Raw genomic sequence first — 23,145 nt, 5'->3', positions numbered from 1 at the left:
GGATCTGCTAATGAAGAATTTATGCTGTTGCTGTGCATTATCCACCTACCTTACAAATAAAAACAACACTTTAATCTTGAAGGTGCTAGGCAGTTTACCAACCCAGTACTACATCTCCCTAGGAGCTATACAGAAATAAAAGAGCTTTAAAATTAAACAAATGACTGTGAGGAAGCTGAAGGAAGGTGAAGAAAGAAGACAGAAATCCATTTTAGAAAATGCAGACTCTGAAATCAAGTTTATTATCCAGGTGTCTAGAGTATGAGCAGGGTGTGACTGTGCAGAGTGTGATGACAGTTCTTTTTCTGTAATACTCGTTCTCTATCAGATGTGTTTGTGCCTCCCTATTATATTTAGACGTGCACTGGAGGCAATTTTAGGGCCACTTCAGTGAGCATGTTTTCTCTCTTAAAGAATGCACAGAGGGGAGTGTAAGATGTGAGATAAAGAGAGCACTAAATATAGAAGTGCTTTAATGCTTTAAGTCCATAAAAAAATGAGTTAACAGAACTCCCTCCTCTTAGCAGACTTCCCTTCTAACTTGTTTTACCTTGCATGTGCTACATGTGAAATGCACTTAGAGAGGAAAAGGATTGTTTTCTGCAGCTTGTTCTGTTCTTCCTCCTGGAACCACATGAGCTTGTGTGAGGCGAATGTGGTAAGCTGCCCAGACTTATACCTGGTTATCTTTGTTTTCAAAATAAATAGTGTTATTCAGCACATACTTGCCTATGAGCAGGAAAAAAGTAGCACTTTTAGACAGCCTGTGAGTGATTCAGTAAACAGTATGTCACAGTCACTTGGATACCTTCTCAAAGTTTCAGTTTAGCTGCTTATAATTTAAATAATTTGATAGTTTTTAGATGAAATCAGAGTTGTGAATTGACTTGTCCTAAATGGCGAATTCACTTTAGGACTCTGTTAATTTGATTTTGGGTACTCAATCTGCCACCTTAACAGGGCCTGACTTCAATTTTTTGGAAGGAAGTATGATTTTGAAAGAATTTAATGTATTTATCTCTGACCATTCTGACTCAAAACTTTTGAAGCAAAACTGTCTGAAAAGAAGGACAGTATCCTTTTGTGTGTGGGCTGATTTAGCACTGAAAGGTTTCCTGAAATAAGTAACTTTTAAGAAGAACAGAAGTAGCTGGATAGGGATGAAGAAAGTGAGCATCTACTGCTATAGATACTTGTTTTTAAAAAGATATATATTTTAATGAAAAAAGTATTACTGCTACAGATAGGATGAAAAGCTTTTTATATGTTATTTAATAATAAAATCTTTGAATTGAATCAACTGTTTTTCATGGCTTTCTCAAGAATGTTGATATTCTCTATATATTGAGTAAAGTGAAGGGTTTGGAAAAGGAGCTGGTGAATGATAAACCATGCTGAGCTACCAAAAGGAATGGGTCAGGGGTGCTCTGCAGAAACCTAGAGGGAAAATAATCTGTTTTCATTCCATTAGGAAGGCTACAGCCAGGCAAAAATTGAAGATGTGGATATAGAACTCAGGTAATTTCTGAGGGAGAGATTTCTATCTGCTTTCTCCAAGAAGAAAGGTGATAGCTCACTCATATTTTGCCCATCAAATTTTGGGGGAGGAGTACCTTCAAATCTTTGTTGAGTAGTCACTGTTATGTATTTCTTTTACAGAGAGGAATAACAGGATGGTAATTTGCTTGTTCTGCTGTTCTAGTACATTTTCTGATGTACATCTAAAGTTACCTGTTCAATTATTTCATATGGCTTTTTGTATTGTTTACAAGACACTATTTCCAAACTACAGCAAGAGGAGATGCATGAAATCTGAGCTTCAGTGGGAATTCTTTCCCTGACTTTACAGTAGAGTCAGGATCTAATCCTGAGCACTACTCACTTCTACCTGCATAAGATGTTGTGGTCCCAGCAGAGAGAAGTTTATTGTTAAATTAGCATTTACTGTAAGATTCTGTGCTCAGTGAAGTATAGACATGAAAGGTTTTCATTATTTTTAAGTGATTCCTTTCTTCCTGATGATCATAAATAACTCTCTAGGGTGCTCAAAACCAAAATCTGCTATTTTCTCTCTATCACTTCTGTACACACTTTTGTTTCACTTTACTGCATACATATTTATTTTATTGTTGGGGTTGTTCAGAGGAGTTATCGTAATGTAGATCAGATGGTTGATTAAACCACAGCTGGCTTTTAAAACTACTTATAAAACCCCAGCATGCTTTTAAAAAGAAAACACATATAGAATTCTCTGAGTTCTGAAAACAGACATACAAAATACAGCACGGGACATTGTTCTTTTGTTCTTCTGAGTTAACTTTCATAGTGTTTGGATAGCAGCTTCTATATGAATAGAAAGTATTAGATACTGGATGATATGGCTTATGTCCTATTCTCTGCTCCTTTTGAAAAAATTTTACTGCAGAAAATGGAAGAGGAGATGTTGTGTTGGAGAGGTGATGGATTTCAGTCACATATACTGAGGATGTTAGTAATTGGTTGCCTGGCAAGCAAGGTTATGTTTTCTGATGCTGTGATAAACCGCTATTTTTTAGATGCCAGATTTGGCCCAAGTATCTGAGTGGGGAATTTTATCCCTATAGTTCACATAATCAACTGTGAAAACCTCCAGCTGTCAGTTGTTTTCTGCTTCCATGCCCATCACAAGAAAGATGCCATCACTAGTCAGAGATCTTCTTCCAGATGGTGTACGTAGCTTTAATTCAGATTTTGCCTGATGAAAGGAGTAGTGAAGGATCAAGCATTCACTGAGGTAAGAGGCAGCTTGTGACTACTGTTTTCTTGAGTAAATAGAGCAAGGTGTTTAATCAAGCAATGAAGGGCCAGGAACATGTAGCTACATAAATCTCAAATGTCATGATACCACAGACATTGCTAATGCAGTCTTGTCATTTGAGCCTGTCACTTCACCAAAGTACATGGTGTGAAATCCTCACTCTAATTCTCTGTTGGGGAGCCACAGGAAGGCTCAGGCACTGCAAAAGCCTGTATGCCTCATTTATCCCTGTGATTACTTCCAGTGACTGCAGTAAGACCAACTAAAGAATATCCATAATTTTAGAATTTGGGTTTGCATTGTAAATTGCCTTTCAGTGTTTGTGACAACTGGTGCAGAATTCAGATTGGGGGGGGGGGTGTCATTTAATCTTACCCAGGCAAGCACAAAGTGAGGGGTTTGTGGCCTTTTGTTGGATTTTTTCAAGAAACAGTATACTTTATATGTTGTTCCTGATACATGGGTATTCTGAATGTTTAGAGAAATGGATATTCATGAGGAGAAACTAAATAAAATAGTAAGTTAAAATTAAGATCTCTGCTGTAAAGATGTCATAAACTTGGGGCTGATAAATCTTCATGAAAAACCTTTTAGTCAGGTTATAGGTCCTCAGTTTTGCCATTGTTTCTTTAGCCCTGTTCTCAGAAAAATAGCTCAGTTACCATGAAAGAGTGATGCCTTTCTGTCCCTCTTCCCTTGGATAGTTTGGCTGCCAAGTAACCTATTTTTCACAAAGTGAAAGACTGGAAGAGCATAGCTATGTATCTTTCTGCAGTAAACAGAGCAAGGTTCTCTACAGAGCCTTGGCAGCAGCCCTCATGCTCTGAAGGGCTATAACTAAAGACAGGAAAGCTGTCATGTACACAGTTAGGGCCTCCATAATATCTGGAATCATACTTGTTGAGCATATAACCAAATCTTAGCAAAATGCTTTGTGAATTCTTTGGAATTTCTACTCTCATTTATGTCAGTTCAGTTGTTTCACCTATTTCTTTCAAACAGCTATAAGTTTCCTAGACTAGGAGAAAAGCTAGAAAAGCTATAGATACACACATAGATACATATTGTTGGAACAATAGGTCCTTTTCCACAAGTCAGCTCAAACTTCAGCTGCAGCTTCTAATGCTTTCCCCCCCACAAAGGCAGTGGAGAGATCTGCTTATTTAGCCAATGGTATGGCCTCATCTTAATTTTGGCAAACTCTATAATTTAACCTGTAATCATAAAATCCAGGCCTCCCAGCACTACTGTTATGATCCAGTAATTCCTCCCCTCTGTACAGATGACATTTTGTCCTCCCCTCTCCTGTTACAGATCTTGGAATCCTGAAAGGTTAAAGGGTGAGACGGGTTACATCCTCTAACAAGGCTTTGAAAGGGGCCAGACACATCTTTTGGTGAGAAAAGAGCATGTGTATAGTGGCAACTGTACCCCAGCATGTTCCCATTTTAGGTTGTGTTAGGATGCCTGTTGGGTGTGGTGTGCCAGAGGTGCTTCCTGAATACTTTGGCTACCCCCTTCCCACAGAATCAGTATGTCCTGGTGAGAGTTCTGGGAACAGTCATAGTGAGCCCCTACGTATATAACAACAAAGAAGTCCCCTTACTGCTTAAATACAAGACCAAGGCAAACTAATATGAGACCTGGGTAAACAGATTGTACACAGAGGGAAACTGTAAGACTCTGAGATACCCTGTTTGGTGGAGAAAGGATGCCCGATGGTTGTGATGTCTAGTGGGGATTAAAGGCTAAAAACAGCTTGAGGTTTTTCACATAAGCACAGCATGCTCAGAGGGAAGAATACTTGCAAGTTTGGTTCCAAATATTGAAACTTCATTTAAAGAGTAGGATTGTTCAGAAATTTCGATGAATCCATAAGCTATTGAATTGCTTTCTGTGACCTCTGCTAGTAAAAAGAGACAGAGTAAGCATTCCCCAAACTGTTTAATAATTAAATGCGTGTTTGAAGTGATTTTTTTCCCCTGCCTGGCTCAATACATGTTTAAATTGAAAGTTATATAACCCTGTAGAAAAAAGGCTATGGCACAGTCTAATCCTGAATTATGTGCAGAATGGTTACAACCAAGATCCCCTTAATACAGCTATTTTAGTCTTAGCTCTGTGTGAGTGCTCTTTGCTCATCTTCAAAAATTGCTGCCTATGAATTGTAAAACACTAGAGCAGTACTTTTTTTTTGTGTTTGCAGCTCCCACTGACAATTTTGGATGGTATAATTGAAGGACAGGCTTGGCTGACCGGGATCACAATTTGGCTTTGCTTTATGTGCAGTGTGTCTGTTAGCACGAGCTCTCTGAGATTCTTGTTTGATAGAGATTTCTGGAAAAAAAGAATGCCAGAGGAGAGTGAGAAGAAAGGAGAAGGGGGAACATGTAGAACAGGGACTGTTACAGAAACTTCCACTAAGCAGGAAACAGGAATTTAGGATTGTCTCTAGCCTTTTTCAGCATGCAGCTGATGAGTGGAGGAAAATGTTCTTCATATGCTGTTGCTGTTCTGGGGCTGGAATGGTGACATTTTTGCTACATGGGTTTCTTTTTTATTCTTTCGTCTTGCTTTAGTTTCTGTTGTTTCGTTGTTTATTTGTATGGGTTTTTTGTAGAGAAATATCCATACTGAAAAAGCTCCCTTGGAAACTGTGATGGTCGCGCTCCCGGGTTCTGCAAACTTCATGTGGCACATACACACACAAACAACTCTCTGAATTACCATTTTCTTAAACTGCTCCCAAACCCCCAGTAAATGTTTGCTGAAGCTTCAGTGATATTACAAGATTCATCCTGTTTCTGGCTATGCCCGTGGAGTTACAGGGCTTTTAGGTAATCACTTGCATAGATCAGTCTTTGCTACTTTTAGAGCCAAGCTTTGAGTGCTTGTAATCCCAACTCAGAACCAACAGAGCTGCATCACAAACCACTGCTCTTCAAGGCATTTGACTTGTTTTTACTTCTCACCCTTCCCAAGTTTTATTGAATATTATTCTCACAGTCACACAGTTGTTCCAAGCCGAATTAGGCATAAGATGTCTTTAACTTTTCTGAAAACACTTGTTAATATTTTATCTCTACCCTATATGATTGTACATAACTGTATCTGTTTAGCCATGCTGAGTGCTGGCCCCTCATCATTTATATGTAGGACATCTCTGACAAATCTTCTCCTACAAAGTCATTAGTAAAATCATCAAACTTAAAAAGAAAAAAAAAAACCACCAAAAAGACAAAAGGAAAAGCCCAGTTTTGAAAATAAACCTATTTAAATATGTGGTTATAAAAATATCTTTTAAAAAGTAAGAAAAACACTGGCTGCCTCTGTTCCCCACAGTACAATGAGCACTATACCTGTTAAGCTGATGCTGAAGGCTAATTAATTTCTATTTCATCCCTGTTGTGGTGACCCTTAGAAAGCTGAAGGATTAAAGATCTATGAACTTTTCATCATCTTTTATCTGTGAAATGGTTCATTACACATGCACTTTTATTTTTTCTGCAAATTTAACTAAGAACAGTCAGAAAAATCATGCAACAAAAGGTGACCTTGTGACTTTGGAGAAGATGAATATCCACTGAGCTGCTTCTCGAAGGCAATTATGCTTTCTGCATTTTTGAGTTCTTCTGGGTTTGTCTGTTGGTTTGGTGTTTTGTTTTAATTTGGGGGGGGGGGGTTAATAAGTTTATTAAGTGAGGGGAATCTTACCTCTTGCTTTTACTGCCTTAAGTTATCTAGTCATGAAATAATTGATGCTCCTAAGCTTTTGCCATGCTTTAACACGGGCAAGATGCATGAGTTTTAAAACCTCTCTCTTCTAAAGAGACTTGAATTTGCAAATCAATTTATTTGGTACATCTCCACATCAATAACTGGTTGTTCACCTGCTGTTGTTTACACAAGTGAACAACAGGTTAATACCAGATACGTTTTCTATATTACAAAAAAAAAAAAAAAAAAAAGAAAAAAAAAATCAATTTGTGTTTCTCTTTTATTGCCACAGTCCTAAAAAACAGATATGGTACTTAACATTGATGGTTTGGATTTGAATTCATACACAGAGGCAGAGCTTTGGTTTGTTTCTGTTCCTCCTCAAACTGCTAACTCAAAAATTTTGTTAACCCTTGTAAATATTTTAAACGCTTTCCTGAGCTCTTGCTCAACGCCATCGCTTCTCTAAACCCTGCAACTTGCCAGAACAGAGATTTCAGAAATACTAAAAGCAGAAATACTAAAGCATCTTGACAAGCTAAACAGTTTTTAGAACTGGAGTAGGTGGACTTAGCTGACTTCCTGCCAGCTCCAGTGTCTGCACACTGTCGAAGGAGATAAGCAGCGCTGCACCGAGTGGATTAAGGCTGGTGCCAGGAATCTGCAGATTCTGGACCTGGTCTCATTTCTGCTATTAGCAGTGTTGTGTCTTGAGCAAGTCACATCCCTTTTGTCTGAGTCTGTTCTGCTGTCTGTGAATTAGGGACAATATTTACCTATTTCTTTCAAAGAAGGAGGTTTATTTTCCTCGGTTTTTGAGGGCTTAAGCCCTAGGACTATGACCTGCACCATGCACCTGCATTTGGCAGACAATGCAGCCTGGTTCTGACCAATGCAACTGATCAACTGATTGAAAAAAAATCAGTGTCTTTTTGTCTCTCTTCCACACATACTGTTACTGGTATTAACGTCTCTGAAACGGAGAACTTGAAAATTCCTTGTGATGATGTTTTGATTCCAGTTGCATCTCAGTTATACAACATAAATGCCTAAAAATACAAATTCTCAAATCTTTCTTTCTTGGGCAAACTTGAGAACAACAGCAGTGAACAATTAGCATTTTTAAAATGCAGAATTTCAAATACTTATAACCATCCTACTTTTAACTCTTTCTTTGTCAAAACACTAGCATGCATATCAACATACATCCTAAACTCATTATTTTTTAAATATGTTTTTGTTTCCTGCTTCTGTGCAGAACTAATTCATCATTATCTGACACACTGCTGTATTCTTGACCACTACTCAGACCCTAAAAGAGCTTGAAGATTCTTTCAAAGAGATGCAATCAATTTCTTGGCTTTAAAACTTGTAGCATATGCTGGCTCTTTCTGGATGTCAGAGTGAGCAACTTGATATACAGCTCATGTTTCTTCACAGCTTTGAACTATCCATAACTATCTTTTGGGTTTCAGTGAACCGTACACATACCTGAAAGTCTGCAGCATATTACTTCTCAAATTCTATATGTATTACCCAGGGCCTTCTTTCTGTAATCTTTTCTCAGTTTCAGAAATATTTCCTTCTCTATTTTCACTCTCCTTTCGTATCCTGATCTATTGTTTTATAACTTTGGGGACTGGATGCTACACTCTTCAACGCTTAGCTAGAAACAAGGGAAGTACTTCAAGATAGTCATATTCAAAACAGAGTAACCCTTTGAATCCTTCCTAGTCCTCCAGTTGTTTGCAGGCAAAGAATAAACTATGGCTTGAATGTGAGCAACTGCCTTCTACCTTTATCAGACTTTCAATTTACTTCAAGCCTTCACAGACCTCAAAGAGCCTCAAAGGAGTCACAGATAAGGATAAATTGCAGCTGTCAATCAGGTAGCTACATTTTAGAGAATATCAAGTACATAATCACTGCAAATCTTGTTGTAAACATCCTTTCAGGAAAGAATGTTACAGAAATATTCACAAACTCAAGGTAAGATGAGAGAAAGGTGCCAGTGGGGTGTTATGAATAAGGGGTGTTTTTTTAAGTGTATATATAAAGTTAGACATTCATAAAAAGAGCAGTTTTCACTGTACCATGCCTAGATATTAAACATAACTATATCTGACAACTAAAAAATAGCATCAGTGGCAGAAGCTATATGTACTATAACAAAGTCAGAAAATTGTCTCCTAAAATGACCAGTCATTTTGGAAAATGCTGGCCCAGTTAAGAGTAGAAATTTATATTGTTCTTTCTTACTCTGATTACCCCCCTGCTCTAAGTTGAGGCCACTTTTAAATACTCCTCTCTAGAAGGATCACCTGCTTAGTAAGTGCCAAAGGCTGAGCACTTTGAGAATTCAAACATCCAGTATGAACCAGAGCTAGATTTCTAGCTCACAGAAATCCTCTCTGTGCCCTGTAGCTGCCTGATGATGTTTAACAAGCAATTCTTCAAAAAGGATTTTCCTTTCTGGATGCACAGCAAGTTATGCAAGTGGATCTTCTTGGCATCTTCTAAAAGAGGAGGTTCTCCTTTATCCGAAAGAGACTATCTGACACCTTCCTCTTTTATATCTAACACCTTCTTCTTTCATAGTTTTTCATTTTATTTTGTGACAAAGCCTTTTTTTTTTTCTGTGCCTGATCCCATCTGAGTTTGAAGATGGCAACCAAGGAAATATTAACCATTTTTTTCTCTTTAAACATGCCATTGGTCCATGAAAATTACAAATGCAAACAAAAAACCCCACTCCAAACCCTGATTATGTTTTAGATGCTCTTAAACAAAACATGTCAACAAGAGAAACACAGGCTAAAAATAAAAAGCCTTTTTTTTTCTTGATAAGACAGAAACCAGTGTAATCTGACTGGTAGATATTCAAAAAGCTTATCTAGTTCATATCATGCTTATCTACAGTTGATCCACTTAATTACTTCTCCCATTATACAGCCCATTGATGCCTTTTTTTTCTGCTTGGAGAAAGTGTCAGTGTTGCAGGAGAGAGATTTTATGTTCTGAGGACCTGGGATTAGAAGAACAATCATTTTGATATTGGAGATTCATGTTTGGCAGCAGATTGCTTTTAAGCATGTAAAAAAATTTTATGCTGACATGAGTCTGTGTTATGAAATAATTTCTCTTTAACTCTGGGATAGTAACAGATGTTATTGTCTAAGGAATGAAAACTGCTGGTTTGGGATTAAAAAAAAAAATCTTTCAGTGTTATTAGAAAACAGAAGAAAACACATGGCATAATAGGTCAGTTTAATGGCATTGTTTGCAGTAAATCTGACATTTCAGGCATAATCTGCAGTGCTCACTTGAAGTAGGACATTTTTTGCTGGGCAGAGAAGGATTTGATACATTCTTTTATATTACTGTGTCAAATTGGATTAGAACATAATAAAACGAAGAATGTAAAATAAAGGCCTTTGGGCTCACTGGTTATGCAGTGCAATAAGATGCACGAGGAATTAAAATGAATATACTCTTTAGAATTATGTCAAACTTGTCATGTGTAGTTTGTGTGGAGCTTCCCTTTGTCTCATCTTTCCTTGGTTTATCCTTCCTGTGTGCACTCTTTGCTGATCTACATTAACTAAATTTCCTTCAGTCATTTTCCCCAGAATTTGTCTGTTCTCCAGTATTATTATTTGAAACAACAAGGCATTGAAATATAAAATCATTGAAAACCTGCGACTCTTGATACAGTTTTGGTTTGCAACCATAAACCTCCCCATGGTGCTCAAAACTTTGCCAAAATTTATTTCCTGGGTTCACTAATGCTGCCTGCTGGCTTAGAGTGCAGCCACAGGAGTATCCACTGCAGCAGCTTCACGAGTAGCCTGCAGGATTCAGCTTCTGCTGTCACTCTGAGAGATATCTGAGCTACACAGACATGAAAATGGGCTGAAACTTGGTTTCTTAAATGATGCGTGGAGAGTTTCTCATAACTTTACGGACTGAGTTCTAACCTTTGAAATTTTGGAAATGTTAATTGGTAAGCTGAGTACTCCACACTTTCATTTATCTGATACTTTTATCTCAGAACTCACATTACCCGAAATTGGATGTGTCTCCTATGTACTGTGAGTCACTTGCTTTGAAAAGGTCTCTGCTAGCTGGAAACCCAGTGACAAGTCTAGATGGCAGGTCGTGTGTTCTGTTTGGATAAACAGGGTTACGCTTCTCACAGGAATTAACATCAGTAGGAATTAATAAATGACTCATGTTTCAGTCCTGAATTTAATTTCAGAGATTACAGAAAATCTGAATACAAATAACACGCTGCATCGCTTTTGAAATTTGGAAGGAGAAGTGATTCTAAAGAAAATACCAGAGCAAACCTTCTGCCTAAGTCAAAGCAGGGCAAAAGGACTGGTACATATCAGAGTAAATCCAGTGTGTCTGTGTATTCAGCTTTCAGTTGACAGTAAAAAATGAAGTTGATCTTGAGACACTTAATGCTGCATGAAGACAGTCTTTCACTTGGAATGACTGTCAACTGCTCTGTCAAATCCTTACTCTTCCCTTGTGGTTGAAAAGCAATAACTTCTCACACAAAAGCCAGGTTCCTCCTCTCTGACACCAAGGCCCTGCCTGTATCCCGAGTGAGGAGCTGCTCCTGCTGCTGCTGCACTTCCATCCTTGTGTGGGACAGGACTGTGCAGTGAGTACACGTTCCACACACTGACCAAGAAGGCTGAGAAGTCACCTTAAAACAAGGGAAATATCCATTTTCAAAAAGAAATTCCAAACAAAAAAAAAATGGATTTAAGCAATTTGGTCTGTAACACAGGCTTGGTACCAGACCACAGAGGTATATGATGAGGAGTTGAATTCAGGAAAGTTATTTGTCTCAGAACATCCTTTACTTTTTAATGGCTTCTTATTCTCAGCTAAGCATATTCTTAAATGCTTTCTTGAACTGAGGTCTAACAAAGTTACACTTTGATCTTACTGTTAATGATGTTTGGTTCATTTGACTCTAAAATGTGCACTCCATTTGAGTGTGGTTTGACATAGCAAATGAAATATTTACTGACATTTGGCACTGGTACCTTCACCTCTGTGGATTTCTGTAATGTATCATTCTCACTGAAGGTCTGTTCTCCAGAGGATGTACAGGATTCATTTCCAGTGGCATTAGAAGGAGGTTGGCTCCTGGTCTGAGAAGATTTCCTTTTCAGAAGTAATTTCTGTGGTTTTGTACCTAATCACTGTTTGCACTCCTGCTCAGAATTTGATACCAGAGACTTTGGGATAACAGAAAAATAGATTTACTTTACAAGTTTACCATTTCCCTAAGAACAAAATGATGCAAAACAAAGAGTTAAACCAATTCAGGATGTTTCACTGCTGTCATGGAACAGTATTGTCTGAACTCTCTTCGACTGGATTATAGCTAGGGGGGTTGTCTGAATTTATGAGAATATAGTCTTTTGAAGGACTGAAAATCACTACATAAAGAATGTTGAATCTGCAGTTCTAGCTAATTAGTATGGTGTAATTTACATGAAAAATCATGCAGAACACAGAAAAATAGGCAAAGTAAGAGGAGTAGTATTTCCTTGAATAAGTTTTAGATTAAGTAAGATTAAGAGAAGAACATTCTTCAGCATTACTACCCTATCATCAGCACAATGACTAAACCCACTATATCCTACATAAAACATGCTTTAATATATCCAAAGAACAAGAAAATAGGACTGAAAATGTACTGTCATTTTCCTTGGATTAAGGTCAAAGCCTGAGAAAGAGAGAGAATATTTTCCTTCATAAATTTAACAGACAATTTCAGTTATAATCACATCAAGGAAATGAAATCAGAAACAAAAAAAATTCAAAAAGAAAAACTGTAATACTTACATTGGTGACATATTCAATATCCTTCCAAATATTACATTCCCTGGGAAAATCTGCCAAATCTAAAAAATTATCCACTACCACTTGGCCAATCAAGTCATGCCTGGAGAATCTGTCAAAGTCATACACAGAGAAATGGAGTTTCCTTGTGTTCAGATCATTGTATGGGACAGTAAATAAAAAAACTTCATCAAATACTGGATTTAGGGTCTTTCTGTGCACTTTAGTCTGGTGTTTTGTTTTCCTGTCAGGAAGCAGATATATCTTCACGTACGGATCTGAAGTTCCGGAGAAGTCCTTTGCTGGCAGGTTGATGGCCTTGTGAATCTTCACTATCAGCTGCTCTAAATCACAATCATATTTGAGAATGAAGTTCAGTTTTCCACACGCCTTGCTGTTACTCCTCCGGCCGTCGTCCGTGTCCACTGATCTTTGCTTGTACAGCTCCGGCTTAATGCGGCCGATCCCCGTCAGCTGCTCTTGTTTCTGAACCTGCTGGATGTTGAAGTCCGGGTTGGAGAGGTTGAGCTGTCTTCGGATCGAATTGTGCCTTAAGTGAAAACGAAAGAGTTTAAACAGACTGTGTTGAGGGCGATAAGAGCCCCTGCACACACACACGGAAGATCCTGCTCTCATTTGACACGTTTTTGTAACGTACAGCGGGGTCAGATCTTTAATCCGTGAAGGGATAAAGCGTGAGACCCAACAGTTCTCACAGAGCTGACCCTCAGTGCTAATGTCACTTCGTTTCTGTTTCCATGTCGGAAACCCAAACTGGCTGAAGAAGGTGACAAAGTGGAAATTCATGGTCATTGCAAATCCAAAGGATCTATATCTTATTGGCACGTATGGTGTGGCATAAGAACTGTAGCTATTTTTATCTCTAGCCATTTTTGACTGAATCCTGTAAATTAATGCCTACAAAATGAGTTGCATTATGCAAATGGCAGCAGGGTCAGATGAGCTTGCTGATTTCTGGTTCAGAGGATACTTCCTGACATCTCTGCATTTTAATTACTTGTTGATTTCTACAATTAACAAGTGAGCTGTTCTAGCCTGAAATGGTTTGTTGACCACCCCAACAATTGTTTGGTTTTTTTCCTCTCATACCCGATGTAATGAGCTCTGTGGCTCTTTGGCTGAAAAGCTCCTTTAGTTTCATTACTCAAGGATGAAAAGCTGCTTTTATTTTCAGTCCAGTGAAATTTATTACCTGAAGTCCCTCACTTATTGTGACTGAAATTTCTCCCTGGTGAATGGTAACAGAAATCAAATTTGCAAATCCTGTTGGGGTGAGGGGATGTGAAAGTTGGATTATGTAAAATCCTAATCTTATCTGAGTGGGGTTCCATTTTATTGTCCTATTCACATTGAGCAGTCACTCAGTTATTGGGGTACCATGAGCTGTGGTTGAACACAGAAGGAGCACATGGAAAATGCTAGCAGAGGATTAGTCCAAAGCTATTTATATTGAATCTAATCAGCAATAGCTCCTCAGCTACCACTGTTCATTCATTCCTTGTAAATACCTGTCTACGCATGCTTAAAACAGGAACAGACTCTTGTGTACTATCCTGATTTTTTTCTCTTGTTGCATAATAAGTACATAATCTTACAGCTATACATTAGTCATTTCCAGGATAAAATATCATCACGTGACCAAAAAATAAGTATTTTTTTCAACCCTTAAGCTCCTCATTGCAGTGGCAGATGCAGAATATCCTGCGGATGATTAAAATGGAGGGCACTTCAGAGACATCTTAGCAGGGACTGTAGCAGGGGCAGCTGCCTGGTCTCTGTGGCCACAGAGAAAAACCACAGCTGGCTCCCCAGTTATGGCAGAAAGCAGCAGAGACAAGGGTGATGTCTCTGCTGAAGGATGCAGGGTAAGGAAGGCAGGGCCCTCCTGCTCAGTGAAAGAGTCTTTTGGAGAAGATCTGGGCAAAAGTGAGGGGCAGTGAAAGAGAGGGGTTTGCTGCTCTGTGCCAGCAAATGGCATCGAGCAGGGGTGGGACCCGGACAAGGATCCCTTAGGAGCAGAGAGCCAGTGTGACACCTGCTGGAGAGGGCCAGCCTGGGAACATGGCCAGAAGAAAGATCTGCACAGGAGAGAAGACCTTGTCTTTGCACTCAGGATGCTGAGGCAAGTTCTTTTACAGATTGAGATTAGCATTTGTAATTCCCTGGGAATGTCTCAAATTCTTTCTGAGACGTGTTCTGGACAACTGGCAGTTGCTGAACTGGCTGTTGTCGTCTCGCCCCGTGTTTCAGGTGTGCCTGCAGGCAAGAGTCTTCGTTAAATTTGCTCTCCCAGATGGCCAGAAAGGAGGCTAGCAAAGAGCCACTGGGCTAGTGCTGTAGTAGATGCACTTCTCCAGCTGAAGTGCATCTGCTTTGACTCAGATATTTATTGGTCTTCACATGCTGATCTTTTTTCTTACTGTATGAAACATAATCCTTTTATCACCTGCCCCTGCACGTACTCTCACCCTCTCCCTTTCCTCTTCCCTTGTGTACTGGTTCTGCAGTTCCCCTGGAGATTTCACTGACTCTTATTCAGTTCCATTTCCCCCCACAGTCATGACTGTGGCTAAAATCTATGATTTTTAATCCTATTTCTAACTCTTGCAAGTGTTTCATTAGCTTGCCCTACTTTTCTTCTTTGGTTGTTTTAAAAATCTTTGAGGAGATATTACTGAGTGCTCAGCATCAGTGCTAAGTGCAAATGAATATGCTTTACAAGCTAAATCTAGGCTGTTCTGGTGCTTTTAAGAGACACATAGTGCTCTGTGTTATCCAGCTTCTGAGGGAGAAGCACAAATGAGACAGTAGTTTATAGAAGAGTGGAACAGGATTGTGATCCTGTCCTTTCAACCTACGAGGTTTGTGCACCTCAAAGAATAAGGTTTGTGTGATTCTTTTCTTTAAAAGAATGTGGTGAGTAGATGATACATTTTTTTAAGATCACTGTACTGAATAATCAAGCTGTCCTTTTTGGACTGTATCTGTATTCATTAATATCAGAGAGAAATTGGAGTTACTGACCGAGCAGAAGAGGTTGGTTCAGTGATCTGCCGATGCATTCGCGCATTGTGGACGCAGTTCTCCTTCGCTCCCGCCTGGGTGTCTAACGGAATATCAGGGGAGGTGTGGCTGATCTTCATGGAGGACTCTGGATAGGCTGTAGGCTGACCCAGATAATCCTCACTGTAGTCACGGTCATTGGTCTCTGTGTCTGTGTAGTTCAGCGATTCCTGCTTGTTGTCTTTGTTCCCAAATGGCAGACCACGCTCTCGCCAAGGGATCCAACACAGCTTCCAGGATACGAACAGAGAGACACCAAACAGAGCAAGACCACAGGCTGTGACAACTAAGGAGAGCAAGCTTATTGAGATATCTGCAAACAAGAAAAACAGAGCCATGTCACTTCTCTGTGCCCTCTGGAGCTCTGCATCTCCGAAGCATCAACATGGGAAGTAAAAGATCTCTGGACTGCAGATCCACAAAAATCAAATTCTGGGCCCTGCAACAGTCATAACATACAAACATATTAAAAGTTCTACCTCCCGCCCCCAGCCCCCAAGGAAATTTGTTTGGAATTCATTTTAAGGCTTACCTTGATAGAACTTGGCTTATATTTTCCCTCCAAAAGCTGGGTGGTTTGAAAAGTCATTCTAAATATATAAAAGGGTTATTCACTTGCTCACTCAACTTTCTACTGATGAAAGAGCTGTGCCTGCAGTATACTTTGCCTTTTTTTTGCCTTTTATGTAGTGCAGTTTTTTCCTCCACCTGCTTTACCAGATCTTACTACATTCTCTTCTAGAGACTGTATTATAGTTGAACACCATGAAAATATGTCCAAAAGCACATACAAGACCTGAATTTTTTTAGATATTCAACTGGTGTATCTTGGTTTATTATTTTAATTCCTTTCCTTCTAATTTTAGACTCATTCCCATCTTTGCAAATTATTTTGACTGTGCCTTGCTATTCACAATTTAATTAGGATACCAATATCTCCTAGAAACTGAGATTTTTCTGTTTTGTTTGTTGGTTTTTTTTAACTCCAAAGGCTCTTTTTTCCTGTTTCCAAATTTCTGGTATAAAAAGGAATGTGGACATGAGTTTTCTGTTGTTCTTCCCCACATTTCCAGCATTATCCTACTCCATCAACACAACTAAGAACTGGGACAGGTTTTTGCTCTGTTTTGCTTTGTTTTAAGTTGCACATTGGGAAAACGACTCAGTGGAACAGCTGTTTTTATGGTTACAGTGTTTTTGAAACAAGTCTCTCTGTGGATTACACAATACATCATGCCTTAAACACAATTAGTGAGAATTCTATTTTACTGCCTTAAATTATAAGCACAAGCTGATCAAAGCCATTTTTCACACTGTGTGTAGGTTCAGAATGTCAGGCTGCATCTCTCTAAGCCAACAGCTAGCCTAAATTTTCAAAAGATGGTATGAGGTTGAAATGTACTGCTTCTACCAAGGCAATTATTTAAGAATGACAATTCAGACGAAACAGCCCCAGTCCATTTGAAGGGGGAAAAAAGAGAATATTTTTTTTTTAAAAAAAGTGGAAAAGTCAATACCTTCTGTCCCTGCTGTGAGTCTCATTCTCACTAGCCAGACAGATTAAATTTCCTCAGAGGGGGGAGTGACACTACAATCCATTTCACATGGGAGCTGTCCAGTTTGTTTTGCGTGCTGAAAACCTATTTCAAACAATTTTAGACAGCACGGCCCTTTCTGTCCTTCTCCAAGTCATATGAAGACAAAGCTCATTAAGAGTGGGGACAGCACAGCAGCTGTTTGGAATTATAGCAAAGAGTTTCAGAGCTGAAATTAATTAAAGAAATTCCTCCCATGCATAAAAGGTAATTTGGGAGAAAGCAGAATGGTCTTTCTTGATAATTTTTGAATATTTATTGGTAAACAAGTCTGGCAGTGGAGGCAGAGCACAACCTCTCTGTTTGATTAAAAAACTCAGGATCTAGGGTGCAGTAGTGAAAGAAGACCTTCAGAATAAAGCAATTTGTCTTGGATTCCCTGGAGAAGAAGGAAGAAACACATCAGAGCTCTGCAAAAAGGCCTCTTTTTTCAAAGAACTGATTCAAGTAAATGATCCAGCATTGAAAGAAATGAGAAATTGGGAGTTGTCAGAACCAGCCAGAGGATTACAAAGTGAGAACTGGAGACTGCCCAATGCCAAGGATGTGTGAATGTGAGGAACAACTTGAAAGGCAGACCAACAGTCCCCTAGTCTTGAAGATGACCTTAGCAAAGGACAGTCTTCTAAAGAACTGAAATCATGAGAAAAAAATACATGAGGACAGCATGAGCTGCTTTTAATTTGGAGAGTTTGGAGGGCTTTAATAACATACTTCTGCATTTGATAATGTAACACCCTTATCTCACAACTTACTTCCAGAGAAGTCGGGTAATAAACAGTTCAGGTAACTTGCCAAGTCACAGCATAAGAGGGGGTTGTTTTTCTATTATCTTGGTTTTACTTCTTCCTGACTCCCCTGTGTCAGAAAGAAGTTTTTGGTTCTGTGGGCGAAAAAGGGACCATCATGTATCTGACTTCTATAGAACGCACTAAAGGGCAGTGCTCTAAGCTGTTACTTTTCATTGCACAGTAATTTTCATATCCTCCACCCCTGCTTGGCAATTTTCAACAACTGGGCAGATCCAGTGTGAATAGCTGGGGTGAGGGCAGTCCCTAGTGAAGAGATTTTTGGCTGCATCCTGGAGCTGCTTTTCCATTAGCCATATGTACTGTTACATACTGTATTTTCTGTACAATTTTTACTCCATCTTTCCAGATGTCTCAGTTTTTCTAAGCCTGTTTATCTGTATTCTCATGTGGTAGCAGCACTCGTATCTGATGCCAGCGATTTCCTCTGCTTTGTAATACGAGAGAGCAGGGTAAGTCCTTACTTGTTTGTCTCCAGAAAAAATGAGGTCTGCAGCACAGAAAGCGTTCCTCAAAAAATCCAGCTGCTTCTCAATTCACTCTCTTTTCACAAGAACTAGAGCAATGTGTTTTCCAGAGCAGTACCTGATGTTAAGTCTAAACTGTAACTCCGAACCCAAGTGCAGGCAAGCGCTGCAGGCAAGGCTGAGCAGTTCACAGGCATTTGAGCAGCCTTGCAGGGTATCAGTTCAGTGTGACTGCTTTGCCCTGTTTCTGATGATGCTCACTATCAGCATCTGGCCACTTCATTGGTGGCTGACTAATACATCTACTCCCTGTACCTGCTCTGCATCGACACAAGCTGTTGATGCTATGCAGGGCAGAATCTCGTGAACACAAGCAAGGCCCCCGTGGCACAGGGATTTGCACTGATGTCTTTCCTGGCACAACCACGATGCCAGCCAAATGTCTTGAGGTGTTGATGGCTGCAGTAAGAGCTGAGCTCCCAAATTCCAGCATGTCAGAATGCCTGGACAGTGCTGATAACGGAAAATTTGTTCCACAGAAACTAAACCTCCCTTTTTTTATTAAAAACACGTATTTTTAAAATGGGTTAAAGGAACCAATCGATGCAATTGCGTGTACTTACAGTTAAATTTTTATAAACACATCCTCTGCAATATGCTTTCACAAACTAGTAAAGGAGGCCTTTTGATAGACAGAAAATAAGAGGACAGATCTTCAGGTTGGCCCCACATTAAACACAGTAGACTAGGGAACTGCATTTAATTCTTTGTCTATTGAGACTGTAACTGCATTGTCAGAAGACTCAGAAGGCACTGCCATTATTTCCATGCATTTCCAACCACCAGGTGCTCAGCCATGGTGTGCAGTAAAGACAGGGACACAGAGGCTCTCTGAATATCTTGCTCATGGTGTGTCTTACAGATATGCTGATGTACTAGTCAGTTTTTGACCAGGTTTTCATGTTTGAATTTTTTTTACTCTACTGACTTTCAACTTATTGATCTCTTATGCTCATCAGCGTAATTTGTTCTGACTTTTTTTTTTTTTTGTAGCAATTGCAAGGTCAAAAATGATGCAGAAATAGCAAGTGAAGTAGAGTTTTCTACCTCTGGATCACATCATCAGTTGTTATCACTGACTAGAGATATGAGCATGGCCTTTTTCTCTGTGACAGATTTTATTAAAATCAGTGTGATGACAAAAAGAACTCAGTCCTCTTATCAAAAAGACTCTGATTATGGAGTCATTGCTGGATCCATTTTTAATTTTTTAACTTACATTTTAAAGTAGATCTGTTACACAGAAAAGAAGAATCTCACTCTTTATGTCAAGTGAATAGTATGATAGGAATATAAATTCTCTTGTCTTCAGATAATCTTAGTGAACAGAATCACAGAATTGTTGAGGAAAGGACCCTTCAGATCACTGAGTTCAGGCATGTATAGGCTACCCAGGACAGTGCCCAAATTTCTCCAAAGATGAACATTCCACAGTCTGTGTAGGCATAATCTTGTTTTGGTAGGGGTAAGATATTAAATGGGTAACATTTTTTAGATCACCGTAACCAAAATATCAAAGCTCTAAAATATAACAGCACCTTGAAGATTATCTAGCAAAAAAAAAAGAAATAAAATTATGCCTCTATTTTTATAGCACAGGTTTTTAGTACAGATATACTGAACATAAGCTTTTAGATTGAATTTTAATAAAATCATAGATTGTTCTAAAAGAATTTGAATAGTGTTGAATTTTTACATAGATGTAGCATGATTCCTGTTCAGTATGAGAGGTTGCAAGACCAAAGATAAATGCATAATGATCCAATTCAAACTCTGAGAGTACAAAAGTGCAGGCCTGTGACTTGTTTTTTTCTGGCATAAATTGTTGAGTCTTACCCTCTCAAATTCTGATGTTGAAAAAATTTACCAAAAAAATTAGGCAAGCGAAATACTGAAATGATAGAGGTGGTTTTGTCTGTTCATACGTGAAACAAGGAATGAGGTAATATTTTTTTCCTTCTCGTGTTTATTAAGTTACCATTTGCATTGTTAAGTTTTATACAAAAATCAAATATCTAAATGAGCCAACAATGAGAGACATCAGTAGCTAATGCAGATCAATTTATGTGCCTAGATATGCAAAGTCAAAAAGCACAAACTATTTTATGTATTTGGATTCACCTGACTCCAAAAGATTCAAATAAGAACACATATAGAAAAGGAAAAATCAGTGGGAATTTCTCCAATCAACCAGGCACAGACAGGACAAAGGAACTGCTGATCAATAATATAATTATTTAGATAATCAAGTTGTTGGTTGTCTGGATGTGACAAGTGTTCTATTAAATGAACTCCTTTCCCAGCAAACTGGCTGTAATTTGTTTTAATTTGAGGCTGAAAGAGTTTGACCTGAAATTCTAACTAGAAGAGTTCTTTTAACATGTTCTCATTGAAATAAAACAAGCTTTCTTCTCTATCCTATTTATTCTTCTCTTTTTATTAAAATGACTATTCAGATATACCAGCATTATTGTAATACACGCATTGATCTGTTGGGGGAAGTTTGGTTAGAAAGAAGTGAAACAAATCTTAGCAATTTAAAATGTTGCATTACAAGCATTTTTTCCTTATTTAGAACCCAACAACTTTCAAAAGGCATTCAATTAAAATAATAAAATTAATTTGTTCTGAATAATCGTATTACTAAACTTTAAGATATATTGGGGCAGATCAGTCAATCTTTGTGAATATGATTGCCTGAATTCAGCAGAAGTTTCAAGCTGTCACTTCCCGAGGAAAAAATATATTCCTCTTTTGATTACTTTTTTGCTGCTTAGGAGGAGATTTTAAGGAATATGAAGGGGTCAGACACTCAATTTCTTGAAAAACAATGGAAACATCAGTGCCTATTGCTTAAATCCTAACTGTGCTTTTGAAAATCTAAATTGTCTTTCTCTTTTGCAAATACATCCAGGAGGGTTAGCCATCATTCAGCTCAGTAGTTGTACTGTAAAAACCACTGCTGTTGGGGTTTTTTTTGTTGCTGGTTGTTTTTTTTTTACACCCAGCAGTTTAAGACCCTAGCTTTTCCAGAGAAGAAGTGTTCTTAGCATTGAGCATCTGAAGCAGTTTTTAACCTAATATTGCAGTGTAGTTTCCTTTGTGCTTCATGGGTTTTCCTTAATTAACATACCTGGTACTCGTTCAGGATGGAAGGTGTCTCTCTGCCAAGACTCCTGAGACAAAGGAATAATTCTCAGCTAATGTATTCTTCTCTGAAATACTCTTAATTATTTTTAATACTGTGTTTAGAAACTTTCTGGGAAATTCTTTAAAGTAAGGCAGCTAAAAGCCAAGGGAATTAGACTATACTAATTTTATTACACTCCAACATTTGCGTGTCTGACCCTGACATTTATGAATGTGGACCAACGAAAGAGGCCTAAATGACAGTCAGGGCCTCCCATAGTGATAACATTCTCCATGCTCTGAAAATGTATTTGTAACAGGGTCTCACTGGTATTTGAAGCTGTTATGAGCTTTTAGTGGCTTTTTGCCCTCCCAGGTTGTGTGTTCTACATAGTCTAGGTAGGTTTTAGGGTATGTAAAGCTCTTGTGTTGCTTAAGACACTGTTCTGATCCTCTGACTGACTTGTATGCCTTTTTATTCCTAAATAGTGTTACAAATTCCAGCTTATCACTGTGTGCTTTCTCTTAATTTGCTTGGCTTCGGTTACAGATTTGTTTAATGTTTTCTCAGGGATTGCCTGATATTAACTAAATCTCATAAATTAATGATCAATGAAATATAATCCTAGGATTTCACCAAGGTGCTTGTCAAATAGTCTAAATGTACACAAATTCCACAGCACAATTTTGACATGGAATCAGAATTCCTAAATGGCCATACAAAATACACACAACAAAAAGTTGTGCAAAAGCAGTAAGAGATTTGTTTGCACAGAATATTTTTCCAGCAGCAATTGCTGTGATCCTATTCAAAACTGATATAAGACTGACATAACAGTTTATTGGTAAGATCACAAAATTAAAGCTTTTAAGTGAAAAAAAAAAGAACTTAAAGCAAATTGTTCATGGATATACACAAACAAGAAAAAAGAACTAAAAACATAGCAAAATATTATTTTCTTTTGTATCAGCAGAAAGTTTTGCTTATTAAGAAGAAAAGTTACGTAGGTTTTTTTAAATTCAGGTAAGGTGGCTTCATACTGGACAGTTTATTAATTACAATAAAAACTGTATGTGAATTTGTTCTGAGAAGAATTTACTTTTGTTTGCACACCTATCTCTAATATGTTTAGTCTGCATTAATGCAAATTTCCTTGACAACTTAGCTGAGACCTAATATTCTGCTGCAGTTTGTAAGTGACAAAGAAGCTTTTACTAATCAGACAGCTGGCTGAATGAGTAGTGATTTTTAAAGACAGAGTTGAGAAGAGTCGTATGTTCAAGGCTTGCATTCTTCTTTCTGACATCTTGCAGTTGTATCTCCTGACAAAGAATGATGCTGTTCCTCTTGTGAAAACTAAAGCTTCTGTTTCATCATCAACAGGGACAAAAAACAGAGTAGAAAATAAAACGTTTCATGTCTGCGTATACACAACTTTAATAAGATTTGTCCAGGTTCCCATGCATCATTCTTGATTCTTTTTTGGTTATTACCACATTCTTTTTCAAAACATGCTTCATGCAACTGATAAAATATGCAAAATTACTGTATACTTGCAATTTATCATATTGAGCGAAAAATGCTATAAACTGGGGGAAAATCCATAGATAATATAACA

The 23,145-nt window shown here is 38.3% G+C and overlaps 1 protein-coding gene and 1 long non-coding RNA gene across 5 annotated transcripts in view; one reads left to right on the top strand and one right to left on the bottom strand.

The window, feature by feature from the left end:
- The window catches only part of LOC113950867, a 227,975-nt gene that overhangs the window by 105,036 nt on the left and 99,794 nt on the right, over nucleotides 1-23,145 (top strand). The gene's annotated exons all lie outside the window — the stretch shown is intronic.
- SYT9 (synaptotagmin 9) overlaps nucleotides 1-23,145 on the bottom strand; it is a 67,338-nt gene that overhangs the window by 19,127 nt on the left and 25,066 nt on the right. For all 4 annotated transcript variants that reach the window (XM_027651207.1, XM_027651206.1, XM_027651205.1 and 1 more), the window contains exons 2-3: nucleotides 15,428-15,779; nucleotides 12,386-12,932 (exon numbers count right to left, since the gene is read on the bottom strand). In XM_027651207.1, the coding sequence (XP_027507008.1) occupies nucleotides 12,386-12,932; nucleotides 15,428-15,779 (899 nt within the window). The remainder of the gene's footprint in view (nucleotides 1-12,385; nucleotides 12,933-15,427; nucleotides 15,780-23,145) is intronic.

Source organism: Corapipo altera, unplaced genomic scaffold (assembly GCF_003945725.1).
Source record: "Corapipo altera isolate COAL_440 unplaced genomic scaffold, ASM394572v1 78, whole genome shotgun sequence".
NCBI classification, from domain to species: Eukaryota; Metazoa; Chordata; class Aves; order Passeriformes; family Pipridae; genus Corapipo; species Corapipo altera.
The sequence above is the reverse complement of the archived record's forward strand: the minus strand, read 5'-3'. Positions and strand labels throughout refer to the sequence as shown.